Here is a 17,471-nt window from a genome sequence, read left to right as displayed (position 1 = left end):
GCAAAGGGGGGGGGAGTATCGGGTTCCCTGGCTCCAACAGCCCCGTGTGGTAGCTGGGGGGAAAGGTGGAGAATAAAGGGAACTGGGCAGCTCTGTCTGGAGACGTCTCTGGGAAAGAGAAGAGAGGGGACCCAATGTCTGGAAAGGGATCAGGGCTCTCTTACCTATTAAAGGGAGACCAGGTGGGTGGCAGAGTGTGACTGCTCTCACCTGGTGGTGTACCTAAACCTGCATGAAGAAAGCGTAACGGTGGGGGCAGAGTGGCTCTGTGTGTGTGTGTGTGTGTGTGTGTGTGTGTGTGTGTGTGTGTGACAATGCACATTTCCAAAACTCACCCGATTCCTCAAACTGTTGGTAGTGGCTGTCCCAAGCGTCCCGGATCTGGAGGAGACTCTCTTCCATAGCATGGATGTCACCCTCGGGGCAGTTGCATTGTGGGAAACTAAGCCCACACTGGCACCAGCAGTCATTCTCTCGGCAGATCAGCTCCCCCTCTGAATTGCAGGTGATGTAGCTGAGGGCAGCAGCCACAAAGCGTTCCCGCAGGTACTCCGGCAACAGCGCCTGCAGGCCTGTACAAAAAAGGGGGACGACATCGCCGGTCACAATTATCCACGCTCTGATCACAGCGAGACTCAATTACCGCTGTACGTGGGGTTGCCTTTGAAGAGGGTTCAGAAACTTCAGTCAGTTTAGAATCCAGCTGCTCTCTCACCTGCACAAGAACACGTCTTGCGGGCTTTGAGGGAGCCACACTGGCGGCTGAGACGTCTCCAAACACAATTCCAAGAGCTGGCATTTACCTTGGAATGCCTAAATGGATCGGGACTGGGTATCCTAACCAGCATCAGTGCTACACAGCCCCTTTATCCTACAATCCACCTGCCATCTTCATTCTTTAGCTTTAACCACCAGGTCAAAACATTCTTGTAGCAACCTGAATAGCCCAGACTAACCTGAGCCTGTGAGGGGCTGGAAGGTAAACAGGGTTGGCCATGATAATTGGGAGACCACCAAGGAAGACCGGGATTGCTATGCAGAGGAAGGCAATAGCAAACCACCTCTGCTCATCTCTTGCCCTGAAAACCCCATGAGGGCTTGGCATAAGATGGTTGTGACCAGGGGTCATTTCGTAGAAAAAGAGGTGCAGGAGCTCATTAGCATAACTCATTAGCATTACATTTGCATATGCCACACCCCCTGACATCACCGGAAGTGTGTCAGAAGGCAACACCCACCGCTCAGGCTCCACTGGACTGTTCTGGATTGCTAGCTATTGGGAGTTTCTTAAAAGTGAAATACTGAATGTACAATCACAAAGAATTCCTATGAGAAGGAAAAATGGGAGGAGCCTAAAGAAGCCAAGGTGGCTCCATAAACAGCTTTCTAAAGACTTGAGAAATAAAAAAAGACTCATTCAGAAAGTGGAAGGAGGGTCTTATAACCAAGGATGAATATAAACAAATAACCAGTTCTTGTGGAGAGAGAGTTAGGAAAGCTAAAGTTGAGTATGAGCTTAGGCTAGCTGGAGATGCTAAAAACAAGACAAAAGGGTCGTTTTATGCTCAAAGAGCAAGGGCATGGTAGGCCCATTGCAGGGACAGGAAACTGAAATTGTAACAGGTGATGAAGAGAGGCCAGAACTGCTCAGTTCCTACTTTTCCTCAGTCTTCTCTTGCAATGGAAATGTTGCTCAATATGGCAAAAACAGAACACATGATGAGGGAAGGGAGTTGCAGCCTAACATCAGCATAGGGGTAGTACATAAACACTTAATTTTCAAAATCTCCAGCTTTGAATGGTTAGTTTTATCATGGGTACGATGGCTTTGGGTTTTGATTCTTGCCCCTACATTGGTTTTACCCATACTTACTGGGTTATGGTGTTACTGCTGAATTCTAGTACTGCTGTATAGCCCTAATTTAGAATTGTTTTCACCAGCTGCTATTTTTGAAACTTTACAGTCATTTAATTGCTATTTTATTGCCTTTGTGTTCTTTATCATTGGTTCTATTGGTTTTATTGATTGTGCTTTGATGGTGTGGGCGGTTAAGAACCTTGCTGTTGACAAGTGTAATAAAAACAAAATTAAGCAAATGTTACAAAATAAAATAACAAAATATTAGGCCCCCAGGGTCAGCGGCCCCTGTAATTGGAATAATGGGTACCGGCAGAACTCCCATAACAAATTTTTCCTGGACTATCATCTCTTTGCAGTAATGGTTCCTTTGGGGAGCCAAGTCTTTGGAGATACTGTAAACTAATCCAACTCCATCGATACAGACAGACAGCATGCATAATTCAAGTGCAGTAGCATTTCATACAAACAAACAAAATTTTCCAGAGTATACGTGAACTCAAAGGAAGCTGCCTTATAGTTCAGTTGACCTTTATTGGGATAAAATACCTTAAAAAGGAAGCTGCCTTATACTGAATCAGTCCATCAAAGCCAGTACTGCACTACGCTTTATCTTAGCCAAAAGGCCGAGAAGTGCTACACTTGATCTTAACCAAAAGGCCGAGAGGTGACCATCAGCAATCTTATATGGGAGATAGTATATCCGGATAGACTTTGCCATTGCAATTCTGGATATATTGAAACTCTTTCGCATATTTGTTTGCATTGTCAATTTTATGTGGTTTTACGTGCTAGATATTTAAACCCTCTCTTAGCCAACACGATGAACTTTCCTGATGCTTTAAAAGTGCACCATCTTCTAAATGACTCTGTTCCGGAAATCTCAACGAACGTAGCCATGTTTTTACAATCAGCGATAAAGCCACATCAGAAAAACTTCCAATGAGTAATTGTTTTATGCTACATTATGTTTTATATGTCCGGTTATACTTGGTTTTCAATGTATATTTCTTCTTATAGTAATCCTTTTTAAGGTATTTTATGCCAATAAAGGTCAACTGAACTGAACTGAACAGTATTGTCTACTGAGGCTGGCAGTGGCTCTCCAGGGTCTCAAGATGAGGTCTTTCACATCACCTACTACTGAGTACTTTCAACTGGAGATGTTGGGGATTGAACCTGGAACCTTCTGCATGCAAAGCAGAGGCTCCTCTACTGAGTCGCAGCTTTTGTGAGTCAGAGCTCACTTCATGAAGACTAACATACCCACCCGAAGACAGCACGCTCGTTATGTTTAATGTAAGTTGACTACAGAATGTCCCTTTTCAGTTGTGCTCTTTTCACAAGAAGACAGGAAAATAAACACACAGCAAGGACTCATAACCCAGTGGCAGAGCACACGGTATTGTGTGCACAAGGTCCCAGATTCGGTCTTCAGGGCTGAGAAAGGAATACTAGACCAACTTCCCATCTGATGAGTCAGTACTGGGCTAGGTGGACAAGAAGTATGACGCACTGTAAGATAAGTTCATATGTGATGGAATTAAGAGGGAATTTTGCACACTACCCAGTCTCAAAGTAACACCGGACAACATGTACAACCTGGTAGTGTTCACATATGTGGGTTAACGTATGTTCCCTTGCCTGTATATGTTTATTTCTGATGCTATCTATAGAACTTGATTGGAGGAAATGCAGATTAAATGGGCGACGTTTACAACACACTTTTGATTATTATGTATTATTTAGTTAGAAAAATTCTATGCCACCTCTCCAGAAACTGGCTTGAGGGAGCCCACACAGTTAAATAACACACGGAAAAGATTTTTAAAAACAGCATAAAATTAATAACAAGCATAAACAAGTCGCCTTGAGCCTTAGGGGAAGGCAGGATATAAATCGAATTATAAATAAATAAATAAAATAAAACCCAGCCAGTGTGTAATAAGCAAGAGATGTAGGCTGCAATCCTAAAAGCATAAATGAAATGAGACTTCTTTCTAAAACCAGTTTAGGATTGCTCCCATATTCTGCAACTCATCTTGGTAATTATCCACACTTGAGGTGGCGGTGTGCAAAATTCCTGACAGAAGCTCTGCATTTATGCATGTTTCCACAAGCTTTGCGTGAGGGTAGACAGTCACCAGGGACAATGAGAGGGAACCTTAAGGAGGGAAAGTTCAGGGGCCCCTGCTCACACAGGGACTGTGGGGCAGAGAAAGTCCTGTGATTTGTTTTCATATAATGCTTGGGTTGGATCTAAATGGCGTGAGGGGCGGGCCCAGAGGGAATCTTTGTCCAGGAGTCCACAACAGTCCTGCCACTCACTGGTATTGACGTACATTACCAGTCAGCTCACATCCATCCAAATAGATCCTTGAATAATGCATACATTGACCATGAAATAAAACATAGGTTCAAGTGACATTCTTCATCGTACGTGATGCAGTTGTGGTCAGCTGCCCTACGGGTGGCTCACATGACCTGGTCACCTGAGCTACAACAGAAGGATCCTCTGGGTTGGCTTTGGGTCTGATCAATGGGCAAGGCTGTATAAGGGATAAGCTTAGTAGCTAGCCTGAAGCCTTCAGTCAGATGGGTGTGTTAAGCGCTATCAAGTCGCTTCCGACTCACAGTGACCCTATGAATGAATGACCTCCAAAACGTCCTGCCATTAACAGGCTTGTTCAGGTCTTGCAAACTGAGGGCCGTGGGGCTTCCTTGACTGAGTCAGTCCATCTCACCTTGGATCTTCCTCTTTTCCCACTGCCTTCAACTTTTCCTAGCACTGTTGTCTTTTCTGGTGATTCTTGTCTGTTCACCATGTGACACCAAAGTATGATAGCCCCAGTTTGGTCATTTTGGCTTCTAGGGGGAGATCTGGCTTGACTTCAATCATATGCCAATGATGGAAGGGGACTCCCATTATGAGGTGTGGTTCTGTCCAGCTACCAAGAAGGGAGTGGAGGCATGTGAGACAGAAGTTCGGGGTGGGGTGGGGGGAATAAGCACCTCCTACCATGACATCAACGTCTCTCCAACAATATACTACAACTGCATCTCCTACCTTGTCCCCTGAAGCCCCCGAAACTTAGAAGATGTGCTCTGATAATCAGCATCAAATGCTTTCTAGGGATACTCTCATGAGCCAGCAAAAGAGACAACAGCCTAAACTTACCAAGGAGCTGAACTTTGTTCTCGGGACTCTGGACAAGGACGGAACTCACAGAATCCAGATTGTCGTAGTTGCTACATCCAAGCGGTCCTGTCCTGGTCTCGGTGACCTAAGTGAGACAAAGAGATTCCCCTTTTATAGCAAGTAGACAGTGCAGTCATAACAAGTGAAGTGAAAAATTCATACTGATACTCTTTCTCTCTCTCCCTCTCCTTTAGCTATCTGCCTGTTCTGAAGAGATTTCTACTGGCTTGTCTGGTGTAGTGGTTAAGTGCGTGGACTTTAATCTGGGAGAACTGGGTTTGATTCCCCACTCCTCCACATGCAGCTGCTGGATGACCTTGGGCAAGCCATAGTTCTGTCAGAGCTGTTCTTGAAAAAGAGCAGTTTCTGTCAAGAGCTCTCTCAGCCCCACCTACCTCACAGGGTGTCTGTTGTGGGGAGGGGAACGAGTTTGTAAGCCGCTCTGAGACTCCTAGTGAAGGTCGGGGTATAAATCCAATCTCCTCCTCTTCTTCTTCTTGCCTTCCACTCTGCTCCACCTATTCCGAAGCCTTCCTCCAACCTAAGTGGTTGTTCTTTCCACAGAAGAGCTATTTAAGTTGGAGGATGGCTTCAAGCAAAGTAGAGTGGCAGGACACAACAAATAATGACACAAAGCGGTGGGAATCGGAAAGCAAGGAACTAGTATCCATTATGGAATCTGCTGCCACAGTTTCATGGTACAACTGAGCCTAATGATTCATGGTACAACTGAGTTTCATGGTACAACTGAGCCTGGGCTAGCTTTCACTGCACCCCATACCCACGGATGCCACTCCATCTAAGCTATGCTTACCCCATACCCATACCCATGGATGCCACTCCATCTAAGCTATGCTTACCCCATACCCATACCCATGGATGCCACTCCATCTAATCTATGCTTACCCCATACCCATACCCATGGATGCCACTCCATCTAAGCTATGCTGTGATGGACAGAAGGGACGCCCGACACCACCTCAGGAGACATAACCATGTTCCAGGAGCAGCTCTTCAGGTGCTCCTACCCCTGCACACCTGACTCTTCTGAGAAGCTCTAAGTGGGCATCTCCTCACAGTCGCCTTGGGGGGTGTACGTGTCAAACTTTCAAGACCACCCACTTCCTTCCCCTGACAGGCCCAATCCTGTCTACATGGCACTCCTTTGGGAAATCTCTGGGTCTCTACCTCAGCTCATCAAGGCTGCTTGCCCATTCTCTTCCTTTAACAGCAAGTCTCCTCTGTTCAGTCCTGGAGAAGACCTTTGGAACCGCCTCTCTCAGTATGCCCCCAGCAGAGCGTTATAACCTGGCAGTAAGAATCTCCTGGCGGTCCCCAGTCCGAGAGAGATCCAGCTGTAGTCAACCACCTGGTGGGACTCTCTGCTGGAGAATATCCATGCCCTGTGGGATTTACTACCTTTTTGCAGGGCTTGTAAGGCAGAGATGTTCCACCACGCCTCTGGTTAAGGACAGCCATGGAACATCGACTAATCTGGCGCTCTCATACCTCCCACCTCCCCTCACCTACCCTCTTGGGAGGCTATGGGGAAGCTACAAATCCCCGCCCGCCCAAGTTTTTTCCATCTTGGAACAGACTGTTTTTTATATATTGATCGTATGGTATTTTATTACGGTTTTAACTTCATCTAAATAGTTTTTATCTTGTTGTAAACCGCCTAGAGCCCTGACCACAGGGAGGGGTGGCCTAAAAGTCTAAATTAATGATAAATAAATAAATACAACGTCCCCAAAGGGTGTGTGTGCTGGGGTATCTCTGTGGTGGTGCTGGAGGCCCCACATTCCTTTCACTCCAGCCATTTACGTCTGACCATGTTGGTCAGACTGCGGACCTATAATAAGTGCAGTACCACACAAAGGAAGTTATGGAGGATAGATCTACCAGTGGCTACTAGCCATGATGACTAAAGGGAACCTCCATGTCCAGAGGCAGTCAACCTCTGAGTCCCAGTGCCAAGAGGCAACATCAGGGGAAGGCCTTGGCCTCTATGCCCTATTATTGGACCTCCAGAGGAACTGGTTGGCCACTGTGTGAGAAAGGATGCTGGACTAGAGGGCCCACTGGTCTGTTCCAGCAGGGCTCTTAAGGAAACTCAAGTGGTGCATTTAGGAGAACCGATGGTCAGTGTTCCCTCTAAGCTGAGTTAGTGTGAGCTAGCTCACAGTATTTTCGCCTCCAGCTCACACATTTCTGTCTTTGCTCAGGAAGGAGGGCTCCAGAGCAAACTAATTTATGAAGTAGCCAAATCACTGGCTCACAACTTTAATGCCAGTAGCTCACAAAGTAGAATTTTTGCTCACACGCTTAGTGGGAGCATTGCCTATGGTGCCTGCTCTGTTTGGCTTATTGGCCTGTAATTGGCCAAGATAGAAGTCTGCTCTGCACACAGCAGAATGAACTGTTTTTGTCCTAAGATGGTAGGATGGACTATCCAATTTAAAACTGCAGGTGGGTGAGCACATTTGGGAATGCCTTCCGGCAGAAATCTGCAGTGCAATCTAGGCTAGGACTTTCTCCCTTGGTGGACTTTTTTGCCATTTAAAAAAATGGGGGTAAAGCATTCAGAAACAGCATGCCTTTCTACACTCTGAAAGGATACTTTTCACTCCATCGTCTCAGGGTCTGACCCCCTCATTCTCATGCAGGTGCAAACCAGGCCTGAGGTGGAAAAAGGAGAGGAGAAGCTTTCTAGGAGGTATAAAAAGGAATCCCAGAGAATGCTCTTAAGCCACACTGGCGCTGTCGTTTTCAATTTCATCTCCACTGCACCCCACGAGCAGGTCTTTGCAACTTGCTGTACGTCTTGCCCTTCCTAAAATCTGCCTGCCCCTCCGCATCTTAAGGCACATCTTGACTTCCCGGGCATTCCTTCTCTATCCGATTTTCCCCTCCACCCCCCTTTCCTTTCCTTCCTTCCACCTCATTTCTTTTCTTTTCTTTTTGCCACAATCACTCCTGAAAAGTGGCAGCAATTGGAATATGCAAATAACACACCTGCATGCAAAACTGAACAGGTGGCATACTGTATTCTAAGTGGAAACTTGGGGGGGGTGTAAAAGGAAGGGGGAGCAAAGCTTTATGCAACAAAAATAAAGGTCTCTTCAGCTCCTCCAAGAGAAACTCTCCTTGAGCTTCAAGCAGCAACAGGATTCTGCTTACGAGTCATCACAACTTCTGAGCCCCCCCCCCTCGTGGGTCCTTCCCCTCCTACACCATCCCTTCCCCAATAAGGGGTGTGTGTGTGAGAGAGAGAGAGAGAGACAGAGAACACATGAGAACTTCTGGGTCTATGAATGTAAATGTTAGATTCCATGGAAAGGGAATACACACACACACACACACACTCTTCAGAAATGTATCCAGCTGTGTTGTGAAACCCTTGTCTATTTACGCTGGCTTGGAGTGTGCGAGGCTTAAAATACATGTAGAGATTTTCTGAATATATCGATTTATATTTTCATATGGATTCACACCAAACATTTTACACACAGAGGTGGACCTAACATGAATCAAGGTACAGCAGAAAATCTGACAGTGTGATCCTCAGCAGAGGTTTTTTTAAAAAAATATTTATATTTTTTTATTGTATAAATGCATTAAATGGCTACCGAAAGATCAAACTCATCGTATTCAAGTAGCATACACAGTACAAATAAATATTTCTGCATAATACATAAACACAATACACTATAACTGATTAAGTATCCTCAGCAGAGTTATGCCCTTTTAAGTCCACTCAACCAAGCCAGCAAGGGGGACAGAGTGTTGGACTGTTGACAGAACGATCTCAGCCGTAGGGCCCAATCCACCGTGAAGTGGAGCTCTCCTCTCCAAGCCTCATCAATGTGAGTGGAAGCCATTCCAAAAGGAGGAGGAGGAGGAGGAGGAGGTTTTTATGCACCGCTCTACCTGAAGGCGTCTACCTGAGAGAACTGTGACTGGCCCAAGGTTACCCAGCAGGATCCATGAGGAGGAGTGGGTGACTCAAACCCTGTTCTCCAGAGCCACTGTGGTATTGTGGTTAAGAGAGGCAGATTCTAAACTAGAGAACCTGGTTTGATTCCCCACTCCTCCACATGCAGCTGCTGGGTGACCTTGGGCCAGTCACAGTTCTCTCAGAGCTCTCTCAGCCCCACCTACCTCACAAGGTGACTGTTGTGGGGAGAGGAAGGGAAGGACATTGTAAGCCACTTTGAGACTCCTTAGGGTAAAGAAAAGTAGGGTGTAAAAACCAACTCCTCCTCCTCTTCTTCTGCTCCTCCTCCAATTTGGTGTAGTGGTTAAGAGCGGCGGACTCTACTCTGGAGAACTGGGTTTGATCCCCCACTCCTCCACATGCAGCTGCTGGGTGACCTTGGGCCAGTCACAGTTCTCTCAGAGCTCTCTCAGGCCCACCTACTTCACAAAGCCCCTGTTGTGGGGAGAAGATTAACAAGAATGACACGCAAAGGAGGGGAAGGGAAGAAGATTGTAAGCCACTCTGAGAGAAGGGCGGGGTATAAATCCAACTCTTCCTCTTCTTCATCTCCTCCTCCTCCTTCAGATTAGAGTCTGCCACTCTTAACCACTACACAGTAGCAGGAAGGAGGGTGCTATTTAGATTTTCTACCCTCCAAGCGCCAAACTGCACTTCTACCTGGCTTCCATTCAAAGGTATCCTTTCCAACCTAAAAATGGGAAGGGGGGGGGGGGAGGCAGACATGCACTGAGATCTCACAAGGTGGAATGAAATGCCATGGAATAAAAGATGGTGTCGGAATGGCAGGACCGGAGGGTGTGGAACAGCCAAGCACTCCAAGCCCGAGATAATGCAAGAGACCACATTAGTTCTAAAAAAGGGTGGTGGGGAATAATTGTGTGGTAATTGGACTGTTGACAGAGAACAGCCCTGCCGCCAGCCCTTGATAAAAAGGGCCGCATCATTAGCACAGCCAATTTCCCGTAAATAGCACAAAGGCTCCACTCCTGGTCTGAACTCCCAGCGTGATGGCCCCCTCCTGTTTCCTTCGGGGAGGGGGGGAGCAGTGCAGGTGGGGAAGGAAGCTGACTCCAGAGATGGGTTTATAATTGCAGAGCTTGGGTAGCAGTCCTCCGGGACGGCAGCCTCGCTTAAGCAAGCTGCAAATTAAAATCCAGGCATATGGAGAGAGAGAAGGGGGGGGGATAAAACCAGTGTGTGCTGCACGAAAGCAAGGAGACTTGGGGAAACAAAATCTCTCTTCTGGTTCCAAATCTGACGAGTATTCTGGCCTCCGGAGGAAGGGAGCCCAAAGGGTAGGGTCATCACTCAGGGGCTGGGCACCTGCTTTGCATCCAGGGCCTAGTTCCTATCCCTGCCACTTTCCTCTGACGAAAAGAATCCCTGGCCAGGAATGACCCCTGGGTGGAGACCATGGAGAACCACGGCCAGTCCGAGCAGACGGGAAGTGCCCAACCTTGTGAGCTTATGGGCCTTTTTTGGAATTCTGAGAACAGGCACTGGGTGCCACCCAAAATGGCTGCCAAGGAGGTGGGCGGGGCCCATCACAAAACGTTGGGACGTTCCAAGCCAAGCATTCTTTTGCTTAGGGAGGCAGCAGTGTCTGAATGGGTGCTCCCTGCAGACACAATGGTGATGCCTCCTATGTGCGGACTCTAATCTGGGAGAACCGGGTTTGATTCCCCACTCCTCCACTCGCACCTGGCTGGATGACCTTGGGCAAGCCATAGTTCTGACAAGAGCTGTCCTTGAAGAAGAGCAGTTTCTGTCAAGAGCTCTCTCAGCCCCACCTTCCTCACAGGGTGTCTGTTGTGGGGAGGGGAAGGGAAAGGAGTTTGTAAGCCGCTCTGAGACTTCTTTGGGTAGTGAAGGGCGGGGTATAAATCCAGTCTCCTCTTCTCTTCTTCTGTGTTCTGAACTTCCTGCTCCAATGCACTATTTATTTCTGATTTCACACCGCAGGTATATGACTGGTGTCACAGAGGCAGACAAAGTCAGTGCCTTTCTAAATGTATTACCTAGATGCCCCGGGCTAGCCTGATGTTGTCAGATCTCAGTAGCTAAGCTGGGTGGGCCCCGGTTAGTACTTGGATGGGAGACCGCCAAGGAAGTCCAGGGCTGCGACGCAGAGGCAGGCGATGGCAAACCCCCCTCTGTTTGCCCCTTGGGCTGAAAACCCTACGGAGTCGCTTTAAGTCGGCTGTGACTTGATGCCAAAAAAAGGGGGGGGAGCCAGTGTACAATGTAAGAACCAAAAAAAAGAACACCACTTCTTCTCTTCTTCTATGTTCTGAACTTCCTGCTCCAATGAAGGGCACTGTTTATTTCTGATTTCACACCGCAGGTAGATGACTGGTGTCACAGAGGCAGACAAAGTCTGTGCCTTTCTAAATGTATTACCTAGATGCCCCGGGCTAGCCTGATCTCGTCCGATCTCAGTAGCTAAGCTGGGTGGGCCCTGGTTAGTACTTGGATGGGAGACCGCCAAGGAAGTCTAGGGCTGCGACGCAGAGGCAGACGATGGCAAAACCCCCTCTGTTTGCCCCTTGGGCTGAAAGCCCTACGGAGTCGCTTTAAGTCGGCTGTGACTTGATGGCATTTTCTATCACCATTACACAGAATCTTTGGGTGGGGGGGGGAGATTGGGGACTTCAGTATGATATGTCGTCCCTATTCCAAAAAATAACTATTATATTACACCAGAGAACAGGGAACCAATACTGGATCTGCTGATCACTCATGCTGCAGCCCAGAGATGCTCTAGGATCCACCACTATCCTTAGAACTTCAGATTCTTTGCCCCAGAGCACTTTTAGGAAAATATCAGAAACCCAAAAGAAAGGCAGGCAGGGCTCCAGGTTTTCCGTGTGGATACGCTACCGCAAGTCCACACTTCCAAAATGTTGGGATTCTTTTTGAGTACGTCAGCAGAGTATTAAGAGACTGAGTCCATGGTGTGTATTAAAATATAAAAGTTTACTATAAACCTAACATGGGGAAAAGGTACACAGGATATGAAAATAACAAAGAGCTAATATGGCTACATCCTTACAGCTACAGGTAAAACGGGAATGGCCGGCGTCTTCTTCACAGTCAGAACAAAGAGAGGAAGAAGATGCCAATATGCTAAATGCTTGACACCTTGGTTTCCAATCAGACTAGCAAGTTAGCTCCAAAGTTCCCGTGCATTCCATTGTCTACACAGACTGGTTACAAACAAACATGTGACTTCCTGTTGATCATAACAAACATCATTAACCCTGTAAATACTGAAGTGTTTTGACTTGTAACACCCAACACAAAACCACTCTCAGAGATCAATAGGAGGTTGCGGGTGCTGTGACAGAAAGATGCAACACGCTTTGTGTTACACCCAGGGGGGCCACTATCAGAGGAAAGGGATCTTTCTCTGGGGAGGGGACCTGGGGCCGTAAACTGGGGCTGACAGGTAATGAGTTTCCCCAACTGCCAGAAAGGGGCAAGATGGACGACTATTTGAACAACCTGAGTTGGGCTATAAAGGCTTGAGATGTTCACCCGAAACTGATATGAGAAGGGGATGCAGAGTAACCCTTCTGGTGTTTCATTCCCAAATTCAAGATAGGGTGAAGGGAAACCTGCCCAGCTGGGACAGGAAGGGTTATAGAATCTATACGCTGTGTCAGAGTGCTTAAGCCAGGACTAGGAATAAGGGTGGGAACAGAGTGGAGTCTTTTGGAGGCCCCAGCAGGTCTGTGTCCACCAAGGTAACATCAGTGACTGTAAAGCTTAGATGAGCCTCATCTGTTTTATTGTTCTGCAAGGCTGTGAGACACTCCTCCCATGTACTTGCGCTCCACCATCTAAAGTTTGGGTTGTAGTTAATGAAGATCTTGTTTCTTTTAAGAGTTCGGCCTGTGTTCAAAGATTTCCTCCTTCGTGCCTGGCCACTTTTTCCAGGCAAAGGCTACAGAATCCTGGCTGGGTTAGGATGTGGGACTGTAAATAAACGGGGCAGAGCTTTAGGGGTGGCAACCACCCCATACAGCAGTGGAAGGGGGTGTGTGAGTGGGGCAAGTCCTCTCACTTGCACAAATCCCCCTCCCAACTTGACAGTGGGTGGGGCGGAAAACAGTCCTGTCACTTGCCTACGGGGGTTACCTTGATGGCTGCTGTCGCTATCTGAATATGGTGGAGCCGCCGTAGCGTGCTCTCGCGGTCAATGAAGTACGAGGCGGCCAGTTGGTGCAGCGTTTCCAAGGAGACGGTGGCGTTGGTCCCTCCGCTTCCTCCCGGGCTGCCAACTTCCGCTTTCCGACTGAGCTTCCGCTTGTCCACGAAAATAGTCAGGGACTCTTCTCCTGCAAAGAAAGGAGACGTTGCATTTACTTCGACCCCTTTCACACGGGGAGTCCACGAGTCCAAAGCCCAGCAAACCCTCAATTTGTCAGAATGATGAAAAGATCCAGCATGGGGATATGGGATAGCTTGAAAAAACAACAACCCATACACATTTGAGCAAAAGATTGAACTGTTCAGTAAAATCACCCTTCACCCCACACACATAAACCATCATTTCTGAGGTATGGGGACTCCTGCTTGTCAACCCGATATGGCAACAATTTGTTTTCAGGCCTGCTGGGCCTTCTTCACCCCCATCTCCCATCAGCCAGCTTGACTGGGGTCGCTCGGGGAATGCCTGTCAAAAGTCTGCAGTGGGCTCTTGGACAGATGCTCAGGTGCATTAAAGTGATAGTACAAAAGAATAACCTGATGCCTACCTTCAGAGAGAATTTGCTCATACAGAGAGAACGTATGGGGGGATTTATATCAATTAGGACACTTAACTGACCTTCTGCTGTCATGAGCCTCAAACTGCCGGTAATTCCCTCCTCAGACCATCAGCTCTGACATCACAGAAACTATGCAGCTGACATCTGGACCCCCCCCCCGTTTCCTAATCAGAGTCCCACGGTACTTGTTTCCATTGACTCTATGCTTGGTGTGTCACTGAAGTAAAGGTAAAGGTTTCCCTTGCTCAAAAGCCAGACGAATCCGACTCTAGGGATGCGGTGCTCATCTCCGTTTCCAAGCCGAAGAGCCAGCGCTGTCCGAAGACGTTTCCGTGGTCATGTGGCCGGCATGACTAGACGCTGAGGCACACGGAATGCTGTTACCTTCCCACCGAAGCGGTACCTATTTATCTACTTGCAATTTCTTGCTTTCGAACTGCTAGGTTGGCAGGAGCTGGGGCCAGAGACGGGAGCTCACTCCGTCGTGCGGCACTCGGGTCTCGAACTGCTGAACTATCAACCTTTCTGGTCTGCAGTTCAGCATCTTAACCACTTGAGCCACCACAGACCTAAGTCACTGAAACAGAGGGGCAAATCCTGGGATTCCCTCCTACTAAGTTGGATCCCATGACTCTCTTCTGCTACGTCTCCCTTCAAGGGAGAAGGACTTGGACTCTCCCTTTGCCCCATGGAGAAAGGCGTCCTCTGAGGGAGGAAAGCCTGTCCTTGTTGAAGGAAGCCTCGGTGGAAGGGAGTCACAGGACATAGCCCATACTCTCCAGTTTTGTTGCTATGACAACTATCGCATTCCCCCTCCGCTCTCACCCTTTTAAGGGGCCTGTGTGTTCTGTTGTGTGTTTAGAGAGATTTTTAACCTTTTTTTTTTTTAATTGCAACTGGCAGCTGCCCTGGTCTCGCCTTCTTCTTCTCAGGCAGCCATGGGTGTGTGCTGAGATCAGCTCGGCTGAGCGTCTGTTCAGGTTTGCAGAGCACCCTACGCAGGATGCAGACAAGAGGTCTTTAGGTCAGGGCCTCAAATGTCTCTCTTTTTGGCATCCAGTCTTTGGCAGGGAAAGACGTGAGGAAGATCCTGCTTGCTGGCCAGCAGCCACCGAAGGACATCTCGCTGTTCCCCGCTCCGGGGGAGTGCCCACGGGTGTGAACCTAAGGGCTCTTGTCCACTGGCCATTAGTCTGAGGGTCGTAACCTGGAGCTGGGTGGGCTAGAAGAGACAGATGCCTGGCATCCAGAAGCCTAGCCCCCTTTCCCGTTTGCTTTCCCATTTGCTTTCGGTCCCCAGTGAGGCGACGCAACAAACGAATCAAAGTGTGCTGCACAACTCAAGAGCTCGCACACCGTTTTGTGTCATTTTTTGCTAGATTAGATTATACAACTGCCCCTGAGACGGGACTCCTCATTGAAGCTTCCCATTGGTGTATCAACGTCGGTACCGTCAACACTGACTAGCAGCCACCGTTCAGAGTCTCGGCCTTTCACGTCACCCACGACATGATTCTTTTAGCTGGAGATGCCCAGGATTGAACCTGAGACCTTCTGCATGCAAAGTAGCTGCTCTGCCGCCGTCCCAACGCCTTTCCCCTGCATTTATACCGGAACAATCTTTTAACGTTCCATTAACTCTAATTAACTAAAAACAAAAAAAACAAAAACGCCAAACTAAAGACGGTATCTGAATTAATTGGGAAAGGACGGTAGAGGAAGGAGCCCGGCAAGTAGGAAGGTAATCTTTTAAGCAATCGGTCACTCGTGCAATGAAATGTCACCATTTGTCTTCGGGTGCCCAGCCAGCTTGCTTTGTTGCTGTTAGCAGACATGACTCACGGGTTTAAAAAAAAAATCCATACTGCTACTTGAAGTCTTGCCTTGATCTACGGCTTTAATCAATAACAACACATCCTCTACACCAATTATTACTGGAATGATAAGCACCGTGCCAGGTTTTGGAGAACTCCGAGGAGAGGTGGTCCCGCACCCTTGCAGCGATTTGCACGAGGGAGCAAGTAGGCGGACTCTGAGCTTCGCACTGGACTGGTATGAAGAACTACAGGAACACCATTACATCTGCATGCATTCACAGATCCTTGCCTGTCTGTTCGTGCTTGCCCTCTCATCGTTTACTTCCAAACGACATTTAGATTTTAGGTAGGGTAGCTATGTTAATCTTTTGCAGCAACAGCCCCTCCCTCCCGCATCCGGAAAAAAAAAAACCCAACAACCCAGGAGTCTTTTGACAACTTAAAGATGAATAAGATTTTGTCCTAGAGGAAGCTTTTGTCAAATGCACAGAGTGGGTCCTTGTCAGTCAATACTAATGACTGGTAAGAATGTAATTCTCCTTGTTTTGATAAGCTGGTTTATGCCTGGAATGACCAAGGAACTGTCAGATCCTTGTTAAATCCTTGGTAGAGAATGTCAAACTAATGAATTCCAATCCAGCAATTTCACACTGGAGTCTTCCTTTGAAGTTCTTTAGTTAGAGAATGGTGACTTTTATAAAAGCAGCCTGGTGAAACTGAAAGTTCTCTTTTTTGGGTTCTGAATATTGTCATTTTTTTATGTCACATTTGCTTCCATTATTATTTTGCTTATCCAATGGCTTTTTCCTAGGCAACCAGGGAAATCCTCATATAGAGAATAGGGGAGAGGATGAACTTTGTTACTTGGAGGGGAGGCAGAAGGGGAAAAAATGGTTAAAGAATGAATGAGAGGCACTGGCTGATAAGAATGGGTTGGCAATTACCAGCAATAAAGAGGTAGGCTTGCTGGAAGAAGAAGAAGAAGCAGCAGCAGCATTGGATTTATACCCCACCCTTCACTTGGAGTCTCAGAACATCTTACAATCTCCTTTCCCTTCCCCTCCCCACAACAGACACCCTGCGAGGTAGTTGGGCCTGAGAGAGCTCTGAGAGAACAGCTCTTGAGAGAACTGCTCTCAAGCGAACTGCTCGGGGAGAACTGTGGCTGGCCCAAGGTCACCCAGCTGGCTGCATACAGAGGAGTGGGGAATCACACTCAGTTCTCCAGATTAGAGTCTGCCACTCTTGACCACTACGCCAAACTGAGGATTGGTGCTTTTTCAGGAAGGCTGCTAAGGGATGCGGCAAGGTTGTGGATCCATGATTGGTGAGCTCCGTGATTGGTACTGAGGCAGTGCTACCAACTCTTTGCCATGCCAGTTCCCAGCATGCGATGCCATGATTGGTGGGTCTTCAGCTCCATTACCATCTTGAGAATTGTTTAGTGCCGTGTTGCTCAGTAGTTAGAGAGTCCACCATGGATGCTGGAGACCCAGGTTTGAACCCCCACTTCACTATGGAAGACCACCGAGAGACCTCCGGCCAGTGTTGGGATTCTTAATTTTAAAGTAAATCAGCAGAGTCCATGGTGTGTTTAAAAGATAAAAGTTTACTATAACCTAGCATGGGGAAAAGGTACACGGGATGTAAAATAACAAAGAGCTAAAATTCCTACATCCTTACAGCTGAACTGAAAATGTTAAGAATCCCAACAGCCAGGCTTCCGGTTTGGCTCCCGCGAATGGCGGACGCATCCTCGGGTCGCTCCCGAGGGCGTCTCACCCGCCCGCGGTGGAGGAGGGAATCCGCGCGAGCGGAGACCCAA

General features: G+C 47.7%; 1 protein-coding gene across 1 annotated transcript in view; it reads right to left on the bottom strand.

Moving 5' to 3' along the window:
• Nucleotides 1–17,471, bottom strand: part of BRINP2 (bone morphogenetic protein/retinoic acid inducible neural-specific 2) — a 67,986-nt gene that overhangs the window by 7,256 nt on the left and 43,259 nt on the right. Inside the window, exons 3-5 of the mRNA XM_015425521.1 lie at nucleotides 13,198–13,397; nucleotides 5,037–5,142; nucleotides 336–572 (exon numbers count right to left, since the gene is read on the bottom strand). Coding sequence (XP_015281007.1) covers nucleotides 336–572; nucleotides 5,037–5,142; nucleotides 13,198–13,397 — 543 coding nt within the window. The remainder of the gene's footprint in view (nucleotides 1–335; nucleotides 573–5,036; nucleotides 5,143–13,197; nucleotides 13,398–17,471) is intronic.

The sequence above is a fragment of the Gekko japonicus genome, unplaced genomic scaffold, assembly GCF_001447785.1.
Source record: "Gekko japonicus isolate JY-2015 unplaced genomic scaffold, Gekko_japonicus_V1.1 scaffold604, whole genome shotgun sequence".
NCBI lineage: Eukaryota > Metazoa > Chordata > Lepidosauria > Squamata > Gekkonidae > Gekko > Gekko japonicus.
This window is presented reverse-complemented; position numbering and strand designations above follow the sequence as displayed.